A 21,005-nucleotide genomic window follows, 5' to 3' on the forward strand; every position below is an offset into this window, starting at 1 on the left:
GCGATCTTGGACGAAAGCATTTTGAAAGTGGGAAATGAGAGAGTTGAGCACAGCTTTAAGTCTGGTGGCCAGCACCTTTGCCAGGATCTTATAGGAGGAGTTGATCAAGGTGATGGGTCTAAAGTCTTTAAGTTCCACCGCGCCTTCGACCTTAGGAATTAAGGCGATAAAGGTAGCATTCATTCCTTTGTGGATGATACCACGCTCGTGAATTCCGCAAAGAAATCCAAAATGTCCAGCCTTAGAATGTCCCAGTGGCAGTGAAACAAGGTAACTGGAAATCCGTCTGGGTCAGGGGCCCTATCTTGGCCCAAGTCTTTGATAGCTATAAGAATTTCCAGTTCCGAAAAAAGGTCTTTCTAACCAAGAGGCCTGCTCCTGCGAAAGAGAGTGGAAGGAGAAGTCTGTCATAGGAGGTTTGACGCAAGATGTCCCTGAGAAAAGCTAAGAGAAGCAGTCTAAGATAGTGGCATTGATGGAGGACGGATCGACTATAGGCTGCTCATCTTGGATGATAAGAGCTATGGTATTTTCCTGATGACTACAGTTCGCGATCTTGTGAAAATAAGTGGTATTTAGGTCCCCGCATTTGAGCCATTTGACTCGAGAGCATTGGGCCCAAAAGATTTCTTCCTTATTGAGTCAAGCCGACAAGTCAGCCTGGAGATTGCGACTCGAGAGGGATTCCTCGACCGACAGGGGACGAGAATCCACGAGATTGTCGAGGGAGAGGATAGACCCTAAGCACCTGACAACTCCAGTCTTTGAGGGAATCTTTTAGGAGGGCAAGCTTTTTCTGAAGTCTAAAACCAGCCCATCCGAAGGCTAGAGGTGAGCAGGAGGACCACCACTCCCTTAACTTAGAGACAAAATTGTCCTCTTCCATCCACCAAAGTTCAAAGTGAAAGGGTCTAGGACCCCTAGAAATGGGCACAGTGTCGAGGACGATGAGCTTATGGTCGGACGTGGTCCGAGGCAGAGATGAGGACATCGTTCCAGGAAAGGAATTGTCCCACTCCTAAGAACAAAGGAAACGGTCCAGCTTAGACTGTGAAGTAGAATTGGACCACGTGAATTGAGTCCCTATGAGCGGAATATCCATCAGCCCATGGCGGGCGATGAAATCTACAAACTAAAGCATAGCCGGGTAGCAGAAGAAGAGTTCCACTCATGGGACAACCTCATGACATTGAAATCACCTCCGATGCACCACCGGGATGGTGGATGAAGGGCAACAGCATCTAGTTCCTGCCACAAGACCAACTTATTGGACTTGGGACTGTAAACGACAGTGAACTTGCAATCTAAGTTATCCAATGTGTGCTGAAGGTAGACTAAGATAGAGCGAGAGGCACTCCAAGAGTCGACGAGAGAGAAAGCTGAGGAATCCCAAATAAGCCAAAGGCCACCCACTGACAGGGTCGGCGTCCCCAAACCTATCGAACCTAGAAAAGAGACGGCGATGGGAGCTTGGTTTCGATCAAAGGTAGGATGAGAGGGGAATGTTTGAGGCAGTAGGAATGGACCGCAAGGGATTTGCAGTGAGAGCTAAGCCCTATGATATCCCATACAAGGGACTTCATAAGCCAAGGAGAGAATGGGAATGTCTAGTAGACCGCCTAGACAAAGATACTTCGAAGGATGCAGAGGAACTTACTTTGAACCTTGATTCAGGGTTGGACTTAAAGAAGACTTCAACGTCTTCCGGTGAGCCGTCAAACTTGAATCCAATGATGCCCATAACTTTGTCGATGTCGCCATGTGCCTCGTCCATTCTCAAACAGAAGCTCGACCCTAATAAGAGAGGGGTTGAGGATGAGGAACCGAGGCTCCTCGAACCGTTAGAGAGGGGTGGAGACCAGATATTCTCTTCACCAGGAGCAAGAGGAAACAGAAGGGGGAGGGGGGGGTGGCTGCAGCCGATGGACGAATTAGAATGGGGTCAATAGAATGAGGCGAAGAGAGAGCTGGAGGGAACGAGGAGGGGGGGGGGATACCTGTCTCGATATAGGGACCGGGATAGGGGGAGCATGAGGGGAGATAGAGGACGGAGGAGGTTGAGTAGTTGGAGGACGAGGGAGAGGGGCGAGAGGGGGGGGGGCAAGGAAGGAGGAAGGTCAAGAGAATGAGGGATAGTAGTCTGATCGACGAAGGTTGGGGACCACCAAAGGGGACAAGTGGGAACCGTAGGGTGGAAGAAAGGATGGTGAAAAGAACAGAGTGAGCGTACCCAAAGGAAACCGACCAACCAACCAAAAGAGGTTGTGGGATGGAGGGCCACGAGGGAAGCTCTTGCAGCAAAGGAATCAGGGTAAAGACATGGGGGGGAGGAAGGACGACGAGACGGTTGCCGACCACAGTGCCGACGGGCCATGGGTGGAGAAAAAGGAGACGGTGAAGCACAGAGAGGGGTAACAGGAGGAGAGGAGGATGAAAAGGCAAGAGCGAGGGGAGGAGGGGGAAATAGCAAGATGAAGAGGGGGAGAGAAGGAAGAGAGAGAGGGGGGCGGAGTGGGTGAAGGGACAAGTAGTGGGAGCAACGGGGACGGAGAAGTAAGGGGGGAGGAAAAACAAGGGTGGAAGGGAGAGCGAGAAAAGAGGCATCGGTAGGGGACGGGGAAAACAAGGTTTGCATGGGAACAGATGCCAGATCAGGGTCATTAATGGCCACCGGCGCCGAAGGAGGCAGCAGAGCCCTTGATGAGAGGGAGGAAGATGACACGCTCCTGCAAGAGGAATCAGGTTGACGGTTGACAGGAGGCGGCTCAACAACTAGCGAGCAACGTGAAAGAGGAAGTGATTGCACAGAGACCGAGGCATCCAGTCGAGCAACCCCAGAAATCCGTCAAAGAGGGCGGAGGGGTGCGACAGAGGAGGGCGATGCCGGAGCGGAGGATGTCGCCTTTTTCGATTAACCACTGTCCAATTAGAAAAAGGAGCAACCTCAGAATGAGGAGGAGCAGAGGGAGAAGATGGTGTCAAGAAATGGGTATCTGAAACAGTTCGCCGGCAAGACAGACCCAAAGAGAATCAGGGATGGAGCTTGGGTTGAGAACCTCCACCAAGAGGAGGATGGAGCCAAGAGGGAGGTATTCTATGGATTGCCATTTGGTGGAGACGAATCGGCCACACTTGTTTCCAATCGCCTGAAAAGAGAGAGGGTGCCAAGCATCAAGGGCAATGTTGTAAACACGAAGCCACACCTTCTGAGTAAGGGCTGCGGCAGCGAATGAGGACCAGGGGAGGAGGGAGATCTTGACCCCCTTGAAGGGAGGAGGGGGCACCTTGAGGGTGTTGGCAAAACATGACTGTGAGTCAAAGATGAAGAGGAAGTACCCTTACGACAGGCGTTTGCGGCTAACTTCATTTTCTTTCCAGCAAGATTTGGCCCACCTCACGATGCCACGAATGTCATCTCTACGGGGAGAGAATTTACCAATCAGAAAAGCGTCAAGACGAAGAGAGGAGGCAGAATGGGGGATGGAGCGGAGAGGGAGAAAGCGGGATGGGTGGCTGCCAAAAGGAGGAAGAGGAGGGGGAGGAGGAGGAGGGATGGAAGACTGGGGAAAGGAAGGAAAAGAAGGAGACTTGGAAGACCACGATTTAAGGATAATCACATAAGTCCGATAAAGAGGAGGAAAGGAGACAGCACGAAGGAGGCAAGTAGAAAGGCCGGAAGCAGAGGGGGAGGAAGAAGCAAGGGGTTTGTCTCTAAATTATTCAATTTTAAAAGATGTATATTATGGTTTTAGTTTTGGGTTTGTTTCTAGGTTTTTTTAGTTTTTCAAGGATCCTAGGGTTTTTATTTTTTTTTATTTACTTCATAAGTACTATTCATGAGTAATGTTCATAGGTATTGTTCACAGGTAAAAATGTCATTACAAAATTTAAGTTTAAGTTAGGATATATAGGCATTTTAATCATTGTATTGACATGTAATGTATTTGAACATTGAATTACAATATATAAGAGGTGTGTGGGGCCTTGAGAGGGTAAATTCCACATGATTTTTAAAAATTGAAAGAGAAAAGCTTCGATTTTGGAACCCTAGCTTGGGGTATGGAGAAGAGACCCTAAGTTTTTTTTAATTATGCTTGTGTTTGGCATTGTTCCTTATTGATTTCTATTGTTTCTTCAAGTTCCTTGCACCAAATTGGGATCAGAGCCCGCGATCCATACAAAAAGTATTGTAGGTCAACAACAGAGCATGGAAGTTACAGTGTGGGTCTAGGGTTTGCTAATTTGGTAAGTTTTCCCAAAACAACCTAGATTTGTTGATTTCAATAGTTGTTTGTTGATTATTTTCCTAGGGTTTGTGATTCCGGGGACATGGCAGCGCGAAGGGGACGTAGAAGGGGAATAATTGTAGATCCACTTGGAAGGCAAGTTTAGCAGCTGAAGCAGAAGTTCGCAAGCCTCAATAATGGCAAGATGGTGATCTTTCAACCCAAGAAGATCTCGAGTACAAGTCTTTTCACATTCACGCTCTGCATGGGTAGTTAAGTGATGAAGATGGTGACAGAAGACCTAGATGTTGGGAACAAAACTCTAGGTTTTTCAGTTTGGAGGATGAGATTCTTGATTTTGACACAGATTGCATCGAAAATCAGCAGGATGTAGACTGGGATCTGCCACCAATCTTCAACACATACTTAGATGAAGAACAATATCTTGTAGGAGACCCAATCTACGATGATGATCAAGATTTTGTCGTTGAATTAGTATTTGATGTAGAAAAAAATGGACTCATAGGAGAATTGATAGGTGAAGTTGGTTTAGTCGTTGTTCTCAAAGATGCACCCGTGGTATGTTCTAGAGCTGAGTCTAGGCAAATTTAGCAAGGTTATATGGCTGAAGTGATACAATTTCAACAAATTGATGTGATTAAAAGTATTCTACCGGCATACAATGACCCTTTCGTCAAGGGTTTCGCAATTCTAATGTATAATCATTGTGTTTACCATCTTCGAGCTGAAGAATGTTGCTAGACTAGTGCCAATTTCATCTTAGCACCCTTCAAAACTTGATGACGAGTTTTTTTCAACCAGGGGAGAATGATGGGCAAAATTATTTTTATTGTTTATGTTTATTCAACTTCAAATGATGTATAATATGGTTTTAGTTTTAGGGTTCGTTTCTAAGGTATTTTAGTTTTTTAGGGATTCTAGGGTTTTTATTTTTTTTATTTACTTCATAAGTACTATTCAAAAGGACAGTTCACATAAATTGTTCACAGGGGTAAAACTTTCATTACAAAATTTAAGTTTAAGTTGGGATATATAGGTCATTTTAATCATTGTATGGACATGTAATGTTTTTGAACATTGAATTATAATAAGAGGTTTGTGGGGCCTTGAGAGGGTAAATTCCACATATTTTTAGAAATTGAAAGAGAAAAAAGTTAAGGATTTTGGAACCCTAGCTTGGGGTATGGAGAAAAAACCCTAGGTTTCTTTGAATTATTCTTGTGTTTGGCATTGTTCCATGTTGATTTTATTGTTTCTTCAAGTTCCCTGCATCATTACCACTACATGTCGCAGAAAACGGAATTAAGTTTGCCTTGACATCCCTAATTAGTGTTCGGCAATGAATGGGAGGGTCTTAAACGAGGCACAATGAACACAGAGCATGGAGAGCTCCACAATGCAATTGTGGATGAGTTTTGGACAACAAATAGAATGATTCTATGGTTCACAAAGCCAGGAAGATGACAAAGTTTGCAAGCAATGAAAAAATTGTTGTAGGAGATACATATGAGTGCAAGGATACTATATTGGATGAAATTGCGATCGTCGATCCAGAATTGTTCCAGAGAGTAAAGAAGTTGGTTGTGGATTGATGGGATCAATCTAATCTTCCCTGGCATTGTTTGGCATTTCTTCTCAATCCCATGTATTACTCTCGAGAGTGGTATCTACCCCTTGAGAAGAGAAGACGATTAAATCCCATCATGATCAAGAAATGTCTATCTGTTACCATGTTCTTGATATGTTAGTTACAAATGAAACCAATACGTTAGAATGAGACAACAAATTGGCGACTTTACGCAATAAAGGTTTTCTACCTCCCATTATCCATAGTTTGCTCGGAGCACAATGATGGTTGTATCATGGTGGGACTTATACGGCAGAGGGGATCCTAAGTTGGATTCACTCGCAATAAAGAAGTTCTTTCCAAGCATAAACTACTCATTTGCAAAGAAATGTTGGAGGATGCACAACTACATTCATAGTGTCAAACGGAATCGGCTAAATGCAGATCAATTGGAGTCAATGGTCTATGTTTCATAACAATGACAGATTGTTGAGTAGATTGTGGTCAGACTATGAAACTAATTATAAGAATTGGGATGCTCACCCTGAAGACGACCACCTCGAAGATGACATAGAGGCTTTGGTAGCATTGGATTTGTGTTTCTACGCTAAATGATGACATCCATCTGCATACTGCCCTTCCACCTTTGAAGACCTATCACTCCTTTGACTACTTCAAGAGAGCTCAATGATTTGGTAGGTGACACCTCCTTTAAGAATCAACAAAGTCAGCCTCGGCCTCCACTCATGCAAGTTTCATCTTCATCATTATCACTTGTGGCATAGAGGCTCCTAGCTACATGAAGGGGCAACAAGAGGACAAGAAGATACTTTTGTATGCATCTTAAAATTTTGTAATCCTTCATATTCTCTCCCTATCTATCTCTCCCCCCAATGTTTACTCATGCTTTTCAGATGATGTAAATAAGCACATTTATATGCGTTTGGACAAACTGTAAACAAAGCACATTATATATAAAGCACATTTATAAAACAGGGATGGAATATTGGGCGGTCAAGAAACAACAACCCATAGGATGACTATAGCTGGGACAAGGATGTTAAGATGGATGAGTGGTAAGACAAGAAAGAATAAAATTTGAAATGAATACATTCAGGAGAGCTTAGGTGTGGCTCCAATAGGTGATAAGGCGAGAGAAAGTAGACTTAGGTGGGTTGTCCATGTGGAGTGTGGACCAAGTACAGCACCTATTAGGAGGCTAGAGTTGGTTCAAATGGAATGCTCAAAAGGGTAAGGGGTAGGCCCAAAAAGACATAAATGGAAGTAGTGATAAAAGATATGGGGACTTATGGCCTCACTGAGGGTATGGCCCTTAATAGAGAAAAATGGCGGACCAGGATTCGTGTAGCCAACCCCTATTCATTGGGAAAAGGCTATGATGATGATATAATATCTTATATAATGCAATTTGGATTTTTTACGCATAATATTGCAATCTTCCGAGTGTTAGAGCTTGTCGCATGATAACCCTTATAGAAGAGAATGGGGGTTCAAATTTTACATATTACACTATGGAATTAATTTAGAAAATAACACATTGAAGTAATATATAATATAATATTTGCACATTTTGCACACACAAACATGAAATCCCCTTATGGTAGACGTGCTAACCCTCTTTTAACAAGCCTTTAGTTCAAAACATTCTTTATTTAGTAAAGGACGCAAATTCAAATTCTCAATATATTGTAGAATACTTACCTTTTTATCATTTTCATATATATATATATATATATATATATATGGGTAGTGATTTCATGCAACAGTTTTATAGTAATATAATGCAACAACCTTCAAAAACCATGTTAGCACCATTTGTTTGATCCAAATTTCAAAATATACACTCTTTTCATTCTAATGAACAATCACAAAAAAGAAAAATTTGAAAATGCAACCTAGAAAATATTTCTTTAACCCAATTAATATAGGCTGTCCATTTTGGTGAGAAGCTTAGATCTAGGCCTTAGAATGATTTTTTTTCTTTCCAAATTTTTTAGATAATTTTATTATCATTAGATTAACAATATTGAAGAAGAAAGAAATGATTTTGTATTCTTAAAGGCCTACATATTGAAATTCATCAAATGGACAATCTAGATTCATTGTTGAAGGGGACTCATTTCGACTATATATAGGGTGCAAATTAGTTTTTTTAGATTGATTACTGAGATGAAGAGAATGTGTGTGCAAAATTTTGGGTCATCCAAATACCACAAACAAAGTTTTCTAGAAGTGTGGTTGCATTATACTATGATACAATTGTTGCATGAAATCACAACCTACATATATATATATATATATATATATATATATATATATATATATATATATATATATACATGGGAAAAGATCCTGTCACCCCACGGGCTGACAGCTACAATGTCAGCCAATGGCCCAGAATGAATCTGGGCCCAATCCAATGGTCACGCCCTCATTTTTTATTTGAATTTTTATTTTTTTTATACAAATCCAAATCACTTGAAATTTTGAGTATCTATTCTTAAAAAATAGTAGAATCTAATAAAAATATAAAAAATAAATAATTCAAAAAATATAAATTGAACAAAATATCCCAGAAACTTTTCGAAGTTATTTTGGTCAATTTATAATTTACGAATTATTTTTTTTATATTTTTATTAAGTGCGCCTTGATGAGTAGAATGTATGCTTAAATTTTCAAGTGATTTGGTTTTGTAGAAACAAAATGAAAATTCAAATACAAAACAAAGTTGTGACCATCAGATCGACCCAGTTTCAATCTGAGCCATTGGCTAACACTGTAGCAATCAGCCCGTGGGCTGACAGCATCCATTCCATATATATATATATATATATATATATATATATATATATATATATATATATATATATATATATATATAATAAATATAAAGTTGTATACTATAAGACCATTTATCATTATTACAAGGAGTTAATAATAGCTTCTAGTCATTAGATTTCAAATTGGATGGCTTGAGGTGTCACGAAGTTCAAGAATTTTTTTTAGACTTCGAGTCTACTTAATGACACTCTTACAACCACCTAATTTAAAATCTGATACACAAGTGATTGTAACCTCCTTATATCAAAGGTAAATGGTCTCTTTGTATACTTTTCATATTATTTTTGTGTGTATATGTATGTATGTATGCATGTGTGTGTATATATTGTACTTTCCTTATTCAATAAATAAAGATGGTGTTTCTAGTACTACAAAAATACGAGGACTGATTGGCTTAATATGTCAATATTATAAAATGATCGGATAACACATTTTTATTTTTGAAAATTTTATTACATATAAAATAAAAAATTGTAACTCCTTTATTCTATGAAGAAGGATAGCGTGTCAAAAATCTCTAGTGCACCAAATATTCTAACACTAGAGGAACACAAAAGAATGTTTACATCTTGAGTTTTTTTTTTTTTTTGAAACTATATTTGAAGTTTATTATTCACAAAATAAATACAAAGCATGCGTATCTAGAATCTCTAGTCAACCTCAATCCTAATACTAGGAGAACCCTAATTAAGACCACTCAAGGACCTTGATTCCAATATTAGTAGGGAACCCCACAAGGGCACTACATTAATTTCAAAGCTAGAGGAACCTCGTTAAGGGCACTTGAGGACCTCGATTCTAATACAAGGGGAGACCTACTAAGACCAGTCTACATATTGACTCCAATACTAAGGGATTCCTGGTTAAGGACACTTCAAAACCTCGTTTTTTCCTACCATATGGAGCTTGGTCCTTAATAATTTCTTATGTGATTCAAAAGTTTGGAGCGCAAAGACCCAAAAAGGTGGCGAAGAAGATCACAAAAGTCAGGATTGAGATCCCTAGGATATGCATTTTACAAAAGCCACTTCCTACCATCGGGATCTTCTAGCATTTCAGCAAATCCTCGCTTCTGATCCCTATATCGCTCTGATAACAAGTATGGTTTAAAACAAGATTAGCAGCCAATAAGCCCTAAAGGTTGTAATCAAGACCAGAAGAAATAATCATAAATTGAACAGTTTCTACAAGAGTTCAGTACAGCAAGGACATTTTGTTGGGATGTAGGAAGGTGAAGGTTAATGAATGATGCCACATGCCTTATAACTTTTCAAACTCATCAGACATATACTCACCTCCCGAATTGCTACTTAACACTTAGATTTTCCAATCCAACTGGTCTTTAACCTCCAATATATATTCAATAAATTTCTTAAAAGGCCTCCGACTTTAAATTTTTAATTGACACACATAATAATATCTTGAATAATCATTAATAAAGGCGATGAAATAACCCCATTTATGTAACACTTCCAAGAATTAGGATGCACGCACTTTTTTCCCTAAAAGGAGTTTTTGACAACTTTCCAGCAATCACGTTTCAAGAGATTGTGGATCTAACCTACAGGCCTTAATCAGGTCTCTTCATGCAAAATGCCTCACAAGATTATGATTCATTTGCCACAACCTTTTGTGCCATACAACCACTGACTTTACGACACACTCACAGATCGTTCATTCAAGCTATACAAATTATGCATCTGAGCTCCAGACCTAACAAACTTTTTGTTTTTTAACATAATCAGCTTCCCAGATACGAAGCATAATTCCAAGCCTTATTTCTATAGAGTGGCCACTGAAATGAGGTTCCTACGGCTACCCAGTACATAAAGCATATCTTTTATAACAAAGATTGGGCAAAGAGAGAGAGAGAGTTACATTACCCACACCAACCACTTAGAGAGGAGGAATTATATGCCGTTGCACCTCTCAGTTGATAGTCTTTGAAGGAAGATCATCTTCATCATCATAAGCCTTTTTCCAATTAATAGGGGTCGGCTACACAAATCCTGGTCCGCCATTCTACTCTATTAAGGGTCATACCCTTAGTGAGGCCATAAGTCCCAATATTTTTTCTCACTACTTCTAACCATGTCCTTTTGGGCCTACCCCTAGCCCTTTCTTAGCCTTCTACTTGAATTAACTCGCACCTCCTACCAGGAATTGCATTGGGTTTGCGCCACACATGGCCATCCCACCTAAGTCTACTTTCTCTCATCTTATTGCTTATTGGTGTCACACCTAAATTTTTCCAAAATGGATTCATTTAGAAATCTATCTCTTCTTATCCTGCCACTCATCCATCTCAACATGTTCATCTCCGCTACACTCATTCTATGGATATATTGTTTTTTGACCGCCCAACATTCTGCCCCATAGAGCAAAGCGGTCTCAGAGCTGTCCTATAAAACTTGTCCTTCAGCTTCATTGGTATGCAATGATCATATAAAATTCCGATTGCACATCTCCACTTCGCCCACCTCGCTCAATCTTTGAAGGAAAATAACAGCCTAAAATCATAACAAATGTGTTTCAAAACTCCTGAATCCTCAAACCAGCTGGTCTCCCAATGTTCAGGGCCTCCACAGCCACATCCGCCCCAAAAATGTGAACTGCTTCCTTCCTTTTGGACCTACAATCATGCTTGAAATGTCCAAACTTGCCACACTGGAAGTATCTGAGTTTCTTCTTGAAGTCAGATCTTTAGCCCTTTAGCTGAGCCGACTGCGTTCGTTGAGAGGCTTGAGGCCTCCTTCAGTTTCCTAATTTCTTTCTTGTCTTCCACAGCCATGTATAGCTACTATCATGCCTGGTTTTTGGACTTTTTATAGTTTTTCTTCAATCACCAGTGATGTATAAAGCTCCTCTTCAGGTTTCAGCATTTGAGGATGTCAAAGCCACAGCTGGAACTCTGCCGCCATAGGAGGTAAGGCACTGATAATAGCGACTATCTCTTGCTCTTTAGAGAAGAGCCCCCCAATTGATTCCAGGTCCACCACCATGGTCTGCATAATCTTGAAGTTCTCTCCAATATGCATCAACACATCCATCTGTCAAAGAAATAATCAGCCAGCAGCATGGACTTCATTTGTTGTTAATGCGAGATTGAATCTCCTCTCCTAAACCTCCCATAGTTCCTTTCGGTTTCAACACCACCATAGACTCTAATGTGTCTATGCGATAGGCCATTCACGATGGTCTCCCTGCAGACATAATCATCATCTCTCCATTTGATCAGCATGGGCTCAATGGTCGAGGACTCAGCAGCCTGCATGTTCGTAGGTCTCCTTGGGATTGGATCTACAACAGTGCAAAAGACCTCAAACGTAGAAAGTATGAAAATCTGAGCTTCCACGTCAAAAAGAGAAGTCTCCACAATCCAAATTTTCTACTTTCACTAGTTCCCTCGTGACCTCTCTTGGCCATCCTGCAACTTTTCAGACGTTATTGACATTAAGAGTGCAGTTGAGATAGGTGTAAAGGGAGCTTCTGAAAGTTGCAGGTACAAAGTAGCCACAATTACAAAATATCTAACACCTTACGAATAGTTTCGAGCCGACATTTTTGTGTACATCAACTAGACTCAAGGTCCTTCTAGTGTTGAAAATTTCACTACAATTCGATGAACCATAATTCATGAACCAGTGACTTTCTTATTTTGCACAACCAGCAAAAACAGTAGCATATAGACAGTGTCATCGTTTGGGCAAGAAAGAGACAATATGTGCCATTGGAGAGTCTCAGGATCCTTTTAGGATCTCAAGCCGCCATTGGAGAGTATCAGGATCCTTTTAGGATCTCAAGCCCACACATAGGGAGGTTCAAGATAGAGCCCATCTGGACTTCATGTCAATACTCCCTCTTTATCTAGTGGTTAACCGATTACAGTGAACCAGAATTCCCAGAGTAGACCTCAATAACCCTCCTTGCTTGAGACCTTAAGCTCTAAAGTGAGTCCACCCACACCACTGTCTGACTTCTAAGAAGTCCCTTGTTCTTCCTTATTGAACCTGGCAGCAAGAGACACATGCTCCGTATTGCTCCATCTAATAAACAAATGGCCTCTCTTTGCTTTCATACAGGTGACAACTGACCATCATATCCTATGGGCGGCTACCGCTTGCCAGCACTAAAAGTTATACACTTTCTTCCCAAGGGATAACCAAATCTGGACCAGCCACCTTTGTCAGAGTTCTTTTCTTCCTGTGAGGACTAAGAAGACAGGGTACTCAAGTACTTGGGTTGGGGACTTATTCTTACTTTTGATTGAAAGGAATGTAGAAATTCGGATCAGTCATTCTATGTTTAAAGTCTTTGATTCAGTTTCAGTAGAAATGACCAAATAGGCAGATGAGCAAAGTGGTTCCCATTAAAATTGGTTCCCATCGAAATATCAATACAAGTTAGGGTTCAAATACAATAAGTCTCTCAGGAAGAATCTTTCTACAGTACGTCTCTCAGAAACAATCTTTCTACAGGTAAATTTTTAACTCGTTTTCCCTGTGTAAAATGCAATTTTTATTCAACTCGGTTTCACAAGTTGCGAAACCAAGACGAATGAAAATTGTATTTTGCACAGAGAAACACAGGTGTGCTTCTTATGAATATTTCACCATGGGCTTGGATTTATCATTGTTTTCAGCCAAGATGTATTGAGGACTTACCCAAGGCCTCTCTCAGGCTGCACCATATAGTTTCAAAAGACCGTTCTCCCCTTGGCTACAAATGATTGCCTTCCATGCTCAAAGGCATAAGGACTATTGGCCCTTTCCCCTGCCTAGGCTAGCATCAAGGATATAACACCATCCTTCCACTGTTGACTAGACATCAGTTTTAAGGAGTCACAGGGTCAAATCATGTATGTCTAGCATGCAGAACCCTGGCTATTCCTTGGAATACAACCAGTGCTCAAAAAGGTTGAGGCAGCCTCCAGGGGGACGTAAGGAGTCGGTGGTGAGGGTGATAGTGGTGGTGGTGGTGGTGGTGTGTGTGTGTGTGTATATTATATATAGCGCGCGCATGCGCACACACACACATATATATGTATATAGCGTGTGTGCGCATGAGGCCTTGCATCAAATACTTACAGGCCATCTTCTTTTTTTCTTATATTATATAGAATGTGAAAGAGATCATATGGGTCAGTGTATGTGTGAGAGAGGTCTTGCAACAAAAAACTTGGAGGACATCTTCTTCTTTTCCTTCTTCTTATATGTAGAGAGAGATAGAATGAGTCTGTATGAGCGGGAGAGAGGGGCCCCACATTGAACACTTGGATGCCATCTTCTTAATTTTCTTCTTATATGTAGAAAGAGAGCATATAAATCAATTTATGTGTTCGTGTATATGTGTGTTTGTGGGAGAGAGGGAGAGAGGTCTCTCATCAAATACTTCGATGTACGAGCGGGAGATAGGGGCCCCACATTGAACACTTGGATGCCATCTTCTTAATTTTCTTCTTACATGTAGAAAGAGAGCATATAAATCAATTTATGTGTTTGTGTATATGTGTGTTCGTGAGAGAGAGGGAGAGAGGTCTCTCATCAAATACTTGGAAGCCATCTTCATTTCTTTCTTCTTCTTATATGTAGAGAGAGAGCACATGGGCACGTGAGCAAGAGAGAGAAAGGAGGGTCTTAACCATTCTTTGTAGACCTTAACTTTTTTTTTTTGAAGGGGGATTACATTCCTTTATTTTTATTTTTATATTTTTTAGGCGCTGAGCACTAGGCAGGTGCCTAAGAACATGTCCGCCTAGGCACCTGCCTATATTATACTTTTTTTATTTTCCCCACAGACTAGGCAGGCAAGTGGCAGAATTTTTTACTAATGAATCACCAACAGCTAGATGGACTCATTTGACTCCAAAACTCTATCACTCTTATTCATCTCTAACATCTTTCAAAAAAAAAAGAAATCAATAATTTAGAGCTCCAAAAATGTTCCAATTCAATTCGCCTTCTAAGATTGACAATGCTGCCCCATAGGAACACCATATAATGCACCCTGCAAATATTACTAGATATGAGCAACCAATGCACATTCAACTCTAGTTTCATTATAAGGAATTAAAAATATTGTTTTTTAGCAAATAATTGTTTTCTTTGCTTAGGTGCAAAAATTCTGCCAAACTGCAAATAGTACAAACCACAACATACAAATTTTTTTATTATTACTTTTGACATACAAATTCAAGCTCATGAAGCATAAACTTCAATGTTATTGTTATCCCAAAGTCATTTTACTTTTTGTAGATTCATGCTGGACACTAGGCCATGCTTCTAACTTAGATAATGCAAATGACAATAGTGGCAGCACTTGCTATAAAATTCATTCAACTACACAACGACTGAATAACTCTTGGGCAATAGCTCAATTATTAAAAAGATAAATCTCTACCAAGTGAGAAACTAAAGGTTCACTTGCCCCAAATTTTACATAATCCAACAAAATATATGACCAAAATTTACATGATGGAGCAGGGGCAACAACTTACCGCAAACATTGGGAACTTCCTGTAATTGTCAAGGAAGGCCTGTTTCTTCCGTAGCTTTTCATATTGGCTTAGGCACTTGCCGAAGAGATGCCTTATGCTAGTATGGCTTGCGAGCATCAAACCACTCACCTATAATACAATTCATCAAACCATAAAATATTAATTCATGTACAATGTGTTAGACTCTTCTCCTTGCACAAGAAAATGATGTAGTTCTGCAAAGAAGAGTAAAGTACCAGCGCAAAAATCCATAATAGTAGGAACTAACAGCAAACTTCCAAAGAACATTGAAATTGAGATAAACACAATGACAATAAATAATTTTGTCACTGATATTTTCTGAAATACTTACTCTATGTGCGGTTTGAACATATGGAGACTTTCTAGACAACGCCACCTACAAATGCATTGGATATGTAATGAGTTTCCACTCAAATTAACTCTTTGGAAAAAACTAAGTGTCTCCAGTAAAGATGAAAGAATGGGAAATTTTCCAGTATGGAGAACAGAATTAAACATATAAAATAATCACCTGGATGCTGGCAGGGCCCCATTCAATAAAATTGACGAGCTTCCTCTCACGAATTCTCTGTAAGCTTTTGTGAACCTAGTGCACATGCATAGTGAGCATTAGTGCTGTGAACAAGCTCAAATCTTGCAAAAATTACTAGTTGTTAGCTTCATTAGTTTGCAGGCCTGTGTGATGGATAGCATGTTGAAATGGACAGATTGTTGGACCAGAAACTATACAAAGAAAGAAGGAGGAGGAGAAGGGGGGTGGGGAGAGAGAGAGAGAGAGAGAGAGCATAATTACCGTAAGGGCAGTTTCCTTTTTCTCAAGAAAGTTTAACTTTGTAGTTATATTATAAAGGTTTACATGGTTGCATCATAGCAATATCTGTTCAACAAGGACAAGGACCAAACAAATAATTTTTACAATGTACTACACAAAATGTCTTGTTCAGGACCGAGCCCTGATTACTACAAAACCATTGGTAGCAGCACCTTCCTTTGCTAAGGCATCCTGACCAGTATACCTCATTCCACACGTGCTTGAAGGAAACTCTAAGGTGCTACGAGGCTCAAATATTTCGTCAAAAACTTGTTCCAACAACAGGGACAATGGGTCTCCCTAGAGGCCAATGTGATAGCATTCGTTTAACCCTTCCACTTCAAGGTAGTGGCCCCAACCGTAGTCAAACAGTTTAACACTCTCCAACATTGCCACAGCTTCAGCCTTAGTAGAGTTGACCACGTAATGGTGCCCGAATACAACAGTAAAATTTTGAGCAAATCAGTTCTAAAGATCCCATGAACGATTGCAGGACCTGGTTTGCCAAGAGAGCAACCATTGAAGTTGCACTTGATGACACTAAGAGGTGGAGATGATTTTGGATGAGAAGTTAGGATACAAAGTTGGGAGAGCAGACAGGTGTAGAAAGGCGATGGAGAACAGAGAAAAAAGGGCAGAGAAAGTAGAAGGTGCTGGAAAGATAGGAGGAAGAAGAGAGAGAGAGAGAGAGAGAGAGAGAAAGAGAGAGGAGGAAAAGGAATACATATGGGTGGTGGATCCGTTGGAACCTCTTGTGATGCCATCCTGGCGCCCTCCTGGCTGCAATTCTTCACAAGTTGACATAAACCCATCTCATCCAAGGTACATGAAGGGCGGGCTTTCCATCATGGCGAGGTTGTGGGCGTCCATTTGTCTCTCTCTTAGATGAATATCTGCTGATGTGCCGACATTCAGGTGGGTAATCCAAGTGATCTCTGAGGGTGTGATCATGGAGCAATTGTGACCGATCACCAATGAGGTATGTGGGGGGCATTTTTGGGATAAAATAATGTGCTTGGGGGTTGAGGCTCTCACTGGATGGCGTGGGGATTCATCTAGCCAATTGATAATTAAGCCAGTATGATGGTATTTATCTCAGCATTGATATCAAAGTCGGTGCTATGGACATAATGTTGTCCATTGATTCAAAAAGCGGTCTGCCCAGTTCCTAGACGGGCTAAGCGGCCCGGGCACATTGCCTAGGCCTAGACAGACCAGCTAGGCAGGTTTTCCCTGAGCGCTTGCCTAGGGACCCTAGGTGCTGCCAAGGACTCCACCTAAGTGGGCGCCCAAGGGACTGCACCCGCATAGGTGCAAAAGTACCCATTGGGTGAGGTATTTTTGGTGTTTTTTTGTTTGGAATATAAATGCTAGACACCCCTTGCCCCCAAGGCAGCCGCCTAGGCACTAGACGGCTAAGACTCCCCAGGGCACAGGCACCGAAGTGTTTCCCAATTATTTTTGGAACACTAATGTCGGATGAGGATGGCTGATATTTAATTTGAATCAAGGGTAAAGAGGTGGGGTAGAGAGATGGGTTACAACTGGGGGCAAATCTTGGTCGTTTGTGGCTATGGTGTCGCAAAGGGTACAGGAGATGGATCTAGTCATCAAGACCGTCAATCGGTTGAATTGTATCCTGACATGAAACAAAGGGCAATAATGTAATGGCCAATGTTTCAAAAAACGTTAGGCGGCGCCAAGGGGGTCCAGGCCGCTCGACGCCTAGGCGCGCCTAAACGGGCGCCCAGAACCTGGGTGGCCTAGTAGAAAAAAAATATCTCTATAGTCTAACAATATAAGTATTACTGTATAACACATAAGAATTAGGGATTTAGGGCACATCAAATGTATAGTACAAAGTTCACATAGCACACACTCCTCCATACTCCAAAATCTTTAATAGATTTATAAAAACATTCAAAACTAAATCTAATATCAATGGGTGATGCTTAGATCAACTTCTCATAACTTTGAGAAACCTTTTGATCCTATGAAAATCACCAACAACTAGTTTTTTGGGGTTTTCTCTCTCTAAAATAGGCTCTAATGGGTTTTAGGTTTCAAATGAAACTAAAACCCACAATTTTTCCCCATTAGTATTAAAACAATAACCAAAAAAAGGCCTTAGGCGGGTTCCCAAGAGCCTAGGCGGGCACCCAGGGATATCTTACCTAATTTGGCCGCCTAGGCGGGCACCCAGGGATATCCCACCTAATTTGGCCGCCTACGCCTAAGCGATACACCAAGGCCTTCTGGACCGCCTAGGCGCTGCGCGGTTCACTTTTTAAATCACTGGTAATGGGCCCCTAATTAACAGCACGCCAACATTGGATCTTGAAACCTGGAAGGTGGGTAATTGAGATGACTTTGGGTTAGAGCTGTTCAGGGTTTGAGATGAGCGACCAATTCCTTTCTTTTTTCTTTATTTATTTTTTTTTGTTTTCTTTTTGGGGTGTTGGGGGGGGGGGGGGGGGGAGCTCGGATGAGCAAGGTTAGTGGGTCATAACTAGAGGGTCTCCAAGTGCTGTCAAATTCTCTCAGTGATCCATGGACGGTGATGGATAGGATAGAGCAAGTGGCGAATTATGGATGGACTAAAGCGTACGTGTCCATGTGCAGTATGAGAAACATGCATAGACAATTGGTCTAGAGTTTGTAGATCCAATGGTGGGGGGTGATCTTTCATGGGGCCAAGGGTCCAACTGAAATTTGATTTTTAAGTAAGGTGAAGGTTGGGATAAGGACCTGAGTGGAATTCAAGGAATGTTGCGGTTTGAATTTTGGGGGGTGGGGATTTTTGCTTGCCAGTATGTCACATCTCCCACGAGATAGGTGGCAGCAATCTGCTAGATCGATGTGCCTTCCTCTTCGCTATGTCATCTTCATTCATTCAAGTGTTAGAATCTCGATTTTTTTTCAAAAATCTCTTGGTTTTCTACGGTTTTCCACCTAACAGTCATCGTTTTCAATCTTGTCGACCTACCCTTGATCTGCATTAACTTTTGCTGCCAAATTTGAAGGATGAAGCCTTTGGACCCTACCACTCTTGTTGTGTTCAACCGAAAACCTTGAGTGAGTAAAAACCAGGTTGATGGATTTGAGGATCAAGACCGGTTATAGGGTTTCTCCAAGGATTTGGGGGAAACTGAATGATAGGACCCCCACCAAACATCCAATTCACCTTTTTTTTTTTTTTTTGATAATTGTTAACATTGTATTACTAAAGAGAGTTCCGGATTACAAAAAGTGTAGGACTGAAAAGCACCCTCACTGGGTAGCAATTAGTAAAAAATACATCAGTCGATTACATGCACATGGGCTTATAAGATTCGCCCTACAATCAAGATTTACAGAGAGAAAAAAGAAAGAAGTTAGGAGAAAAAAAGAAAGGCCAAAACAGTGGCTGACGCGATAGAATGTGGGCTATCTTGAGAGACTGTGGTCCAAAACAAAAAAGGAGTTGGATGTGGCCTGGATGTCTGTGTGTAGGCTAGCTCCCTCCTTCGCCAAAAGGTCCATGAGATCGTTGGAGGTCCTCCAGATATGCTGCCATGCTCGTATCCCTACAAAGGTGGGTAATTTCATCAAAAATGGAAGAAAAATACCAAGATGGGGGGGGATAAACCGCTGGCCCAAGAGATGGTGTTCAGGGAGTCTCCTTCCACAATCAGACGATTGCCCCAGGACGGGTCACAAAATCCCAACCCCAGAAGAAGGGCCGAAGCTTCAGCATATTGGGAGTCAAAGGTCCCAAGGTACAGAGAAGGTGAGGAGAACATTTCGCTGGCAGTCTCTGAATGCCCCCCCCAGCGCCTGAAGGGCTCGGGTTACCTAAAGAGCAGCCATCAAAGTTTAACTTGATGCTGCCTTCAGGTGGAGGCTTCCAGTTGCTTGCCCTTGAGGGTTTTGGAGGCTTGTGGAAGAGGGCATTTTTCCAATGGCAGAGAAGGGTGTTCCTAGAAAGGCCAGAGAAGGTCTTGTGATTGGAAGCCCAAAAGGTCGTCAGCGAGACCACCTTGTGGAATAGAGCTTGTACAGTAAGGTGGGCACTGTTGAAAATACAGTTGTTCCTTTCAAGCCATAAGGTCCAAATGGTTGTGGCCACCGCAGCCTTCCAGAGGGTTTTTCCTGCCAGAGGCCACTGGGCTTCGAAGTTAAAGGAGATCAAGGCTCGGACCGTGGGTGGCGAGACCCATTGGATACGAAATAATTGAAGCAAGAGTGACCAGAGATTATGGGAGAAATCACAATGAATGACAATGTGAGGGTTGGATTCCTCCTCACAAAGACAGAGGGGCGCATCTATTGGGTGTAGAGAGACCACGTTTTTGAAGTTGGTCGATTGTGAAGGCTCTCTAAGAGCAAGCGATCCAAGTGAAAACCTGAATTTTAGGTGGGGCAATGGTGGACCATACTCTCGACGAGGTAGAAGTGGGGTTAAGGGGAAAGGTTGGGGATTGAGTAAGATTCTTGTAGAAAGAGGTGACGGTAAAGACCAGAGGGGGAAAGGCACCGGACAAGACTATCACTCTCAGAAAGCGGGAGAAAGTGGGAAGAAAGGACACCCAGAAGTTGTTGAAACAGCGAGCTTTCTTCTTCCGAGAGGTTTCTACGGAAGGAGGGAGTCCAGGTTCTCCGTCCCCCTGAGAAAGGCAATTCATTGGCAACTGAAGAGGTAGTTATGGAAGAGAGAGAGAAAAGGGTGGGGAAGGCCTTACACAAAGGGGAGCTACCGAGCCAGAGATCAATCCAGAACTTGACCCTGCGGCCATCTTGGGCATGGAATCTAAGGTGCCTTCTGAACTGAGGAAGAGAAGAGGCTAATGACAGCCACACCCCTGAAGCCTTGTGTCTATGTATTCTCTCTGGCACCCACATACCATCTTGAATTCGGTATTTGCTGCCTAGCACCTGAGCCCAAAGGGAATCTGGTTGAGTGGCTAGCTGCCACCACCATTTGCCTAAGAGGGCAGTGTTTTGATTTTTGAGGGTCCAAA

At 41.8% G+C, this 21,005-nt stretch overlaps 1 protein-coding gene across 4 annotated transcripts in view; it reads right to left on the reverse strand.

The window, feature by feature from the left end:
• The window catches only part of LOC18425936 (tubulin gamma-1 chain), a 62,481-nt gene that overhangs the window by 9,969 nt on the left and 31,507 nt on the right, over positions 1–21,005 (reverse strand). For all 4 annotated transcript variants that reach the window (XM_088869830.1, XM_011622039.3, XM_088869829.1 and 1 more), the window contains exons 7-9: positions 15,706–15,780; positions 15,526–15,570; positions 15,174–15,302 (exon numbers count right to left, since the gene is read on the reverse strand). In XM_088869830.1, coding sequence (XP_088725956.1) covers positions 15,174–15,302; positions 15,526–15,570; positions 15,706–15,780 — 249 coding nt within the window. The remainder of the gene's footprint in view (positions 1–15,173; positions 15,303–15,525; positions 15,571–15,705; positions 15,781–21,005) is intronic.

Source organism: Amborella trichopoda, chromosome 6 (assembly GCF_054954075.1).
Source record: "Amborella trichopoda isolate Santa Cruz 75 chromosome 6, AtrichopodaSantaCruz75HAP2 v2.0, whole genome shotgun sequence".
NCBI classification, from domain to species: Eukaryota; Viridiplantae; Streptophyta; class Magnoliopsida; order Amborellales; family Amborellaceae; genus Amborella; species Amborella trichopoda.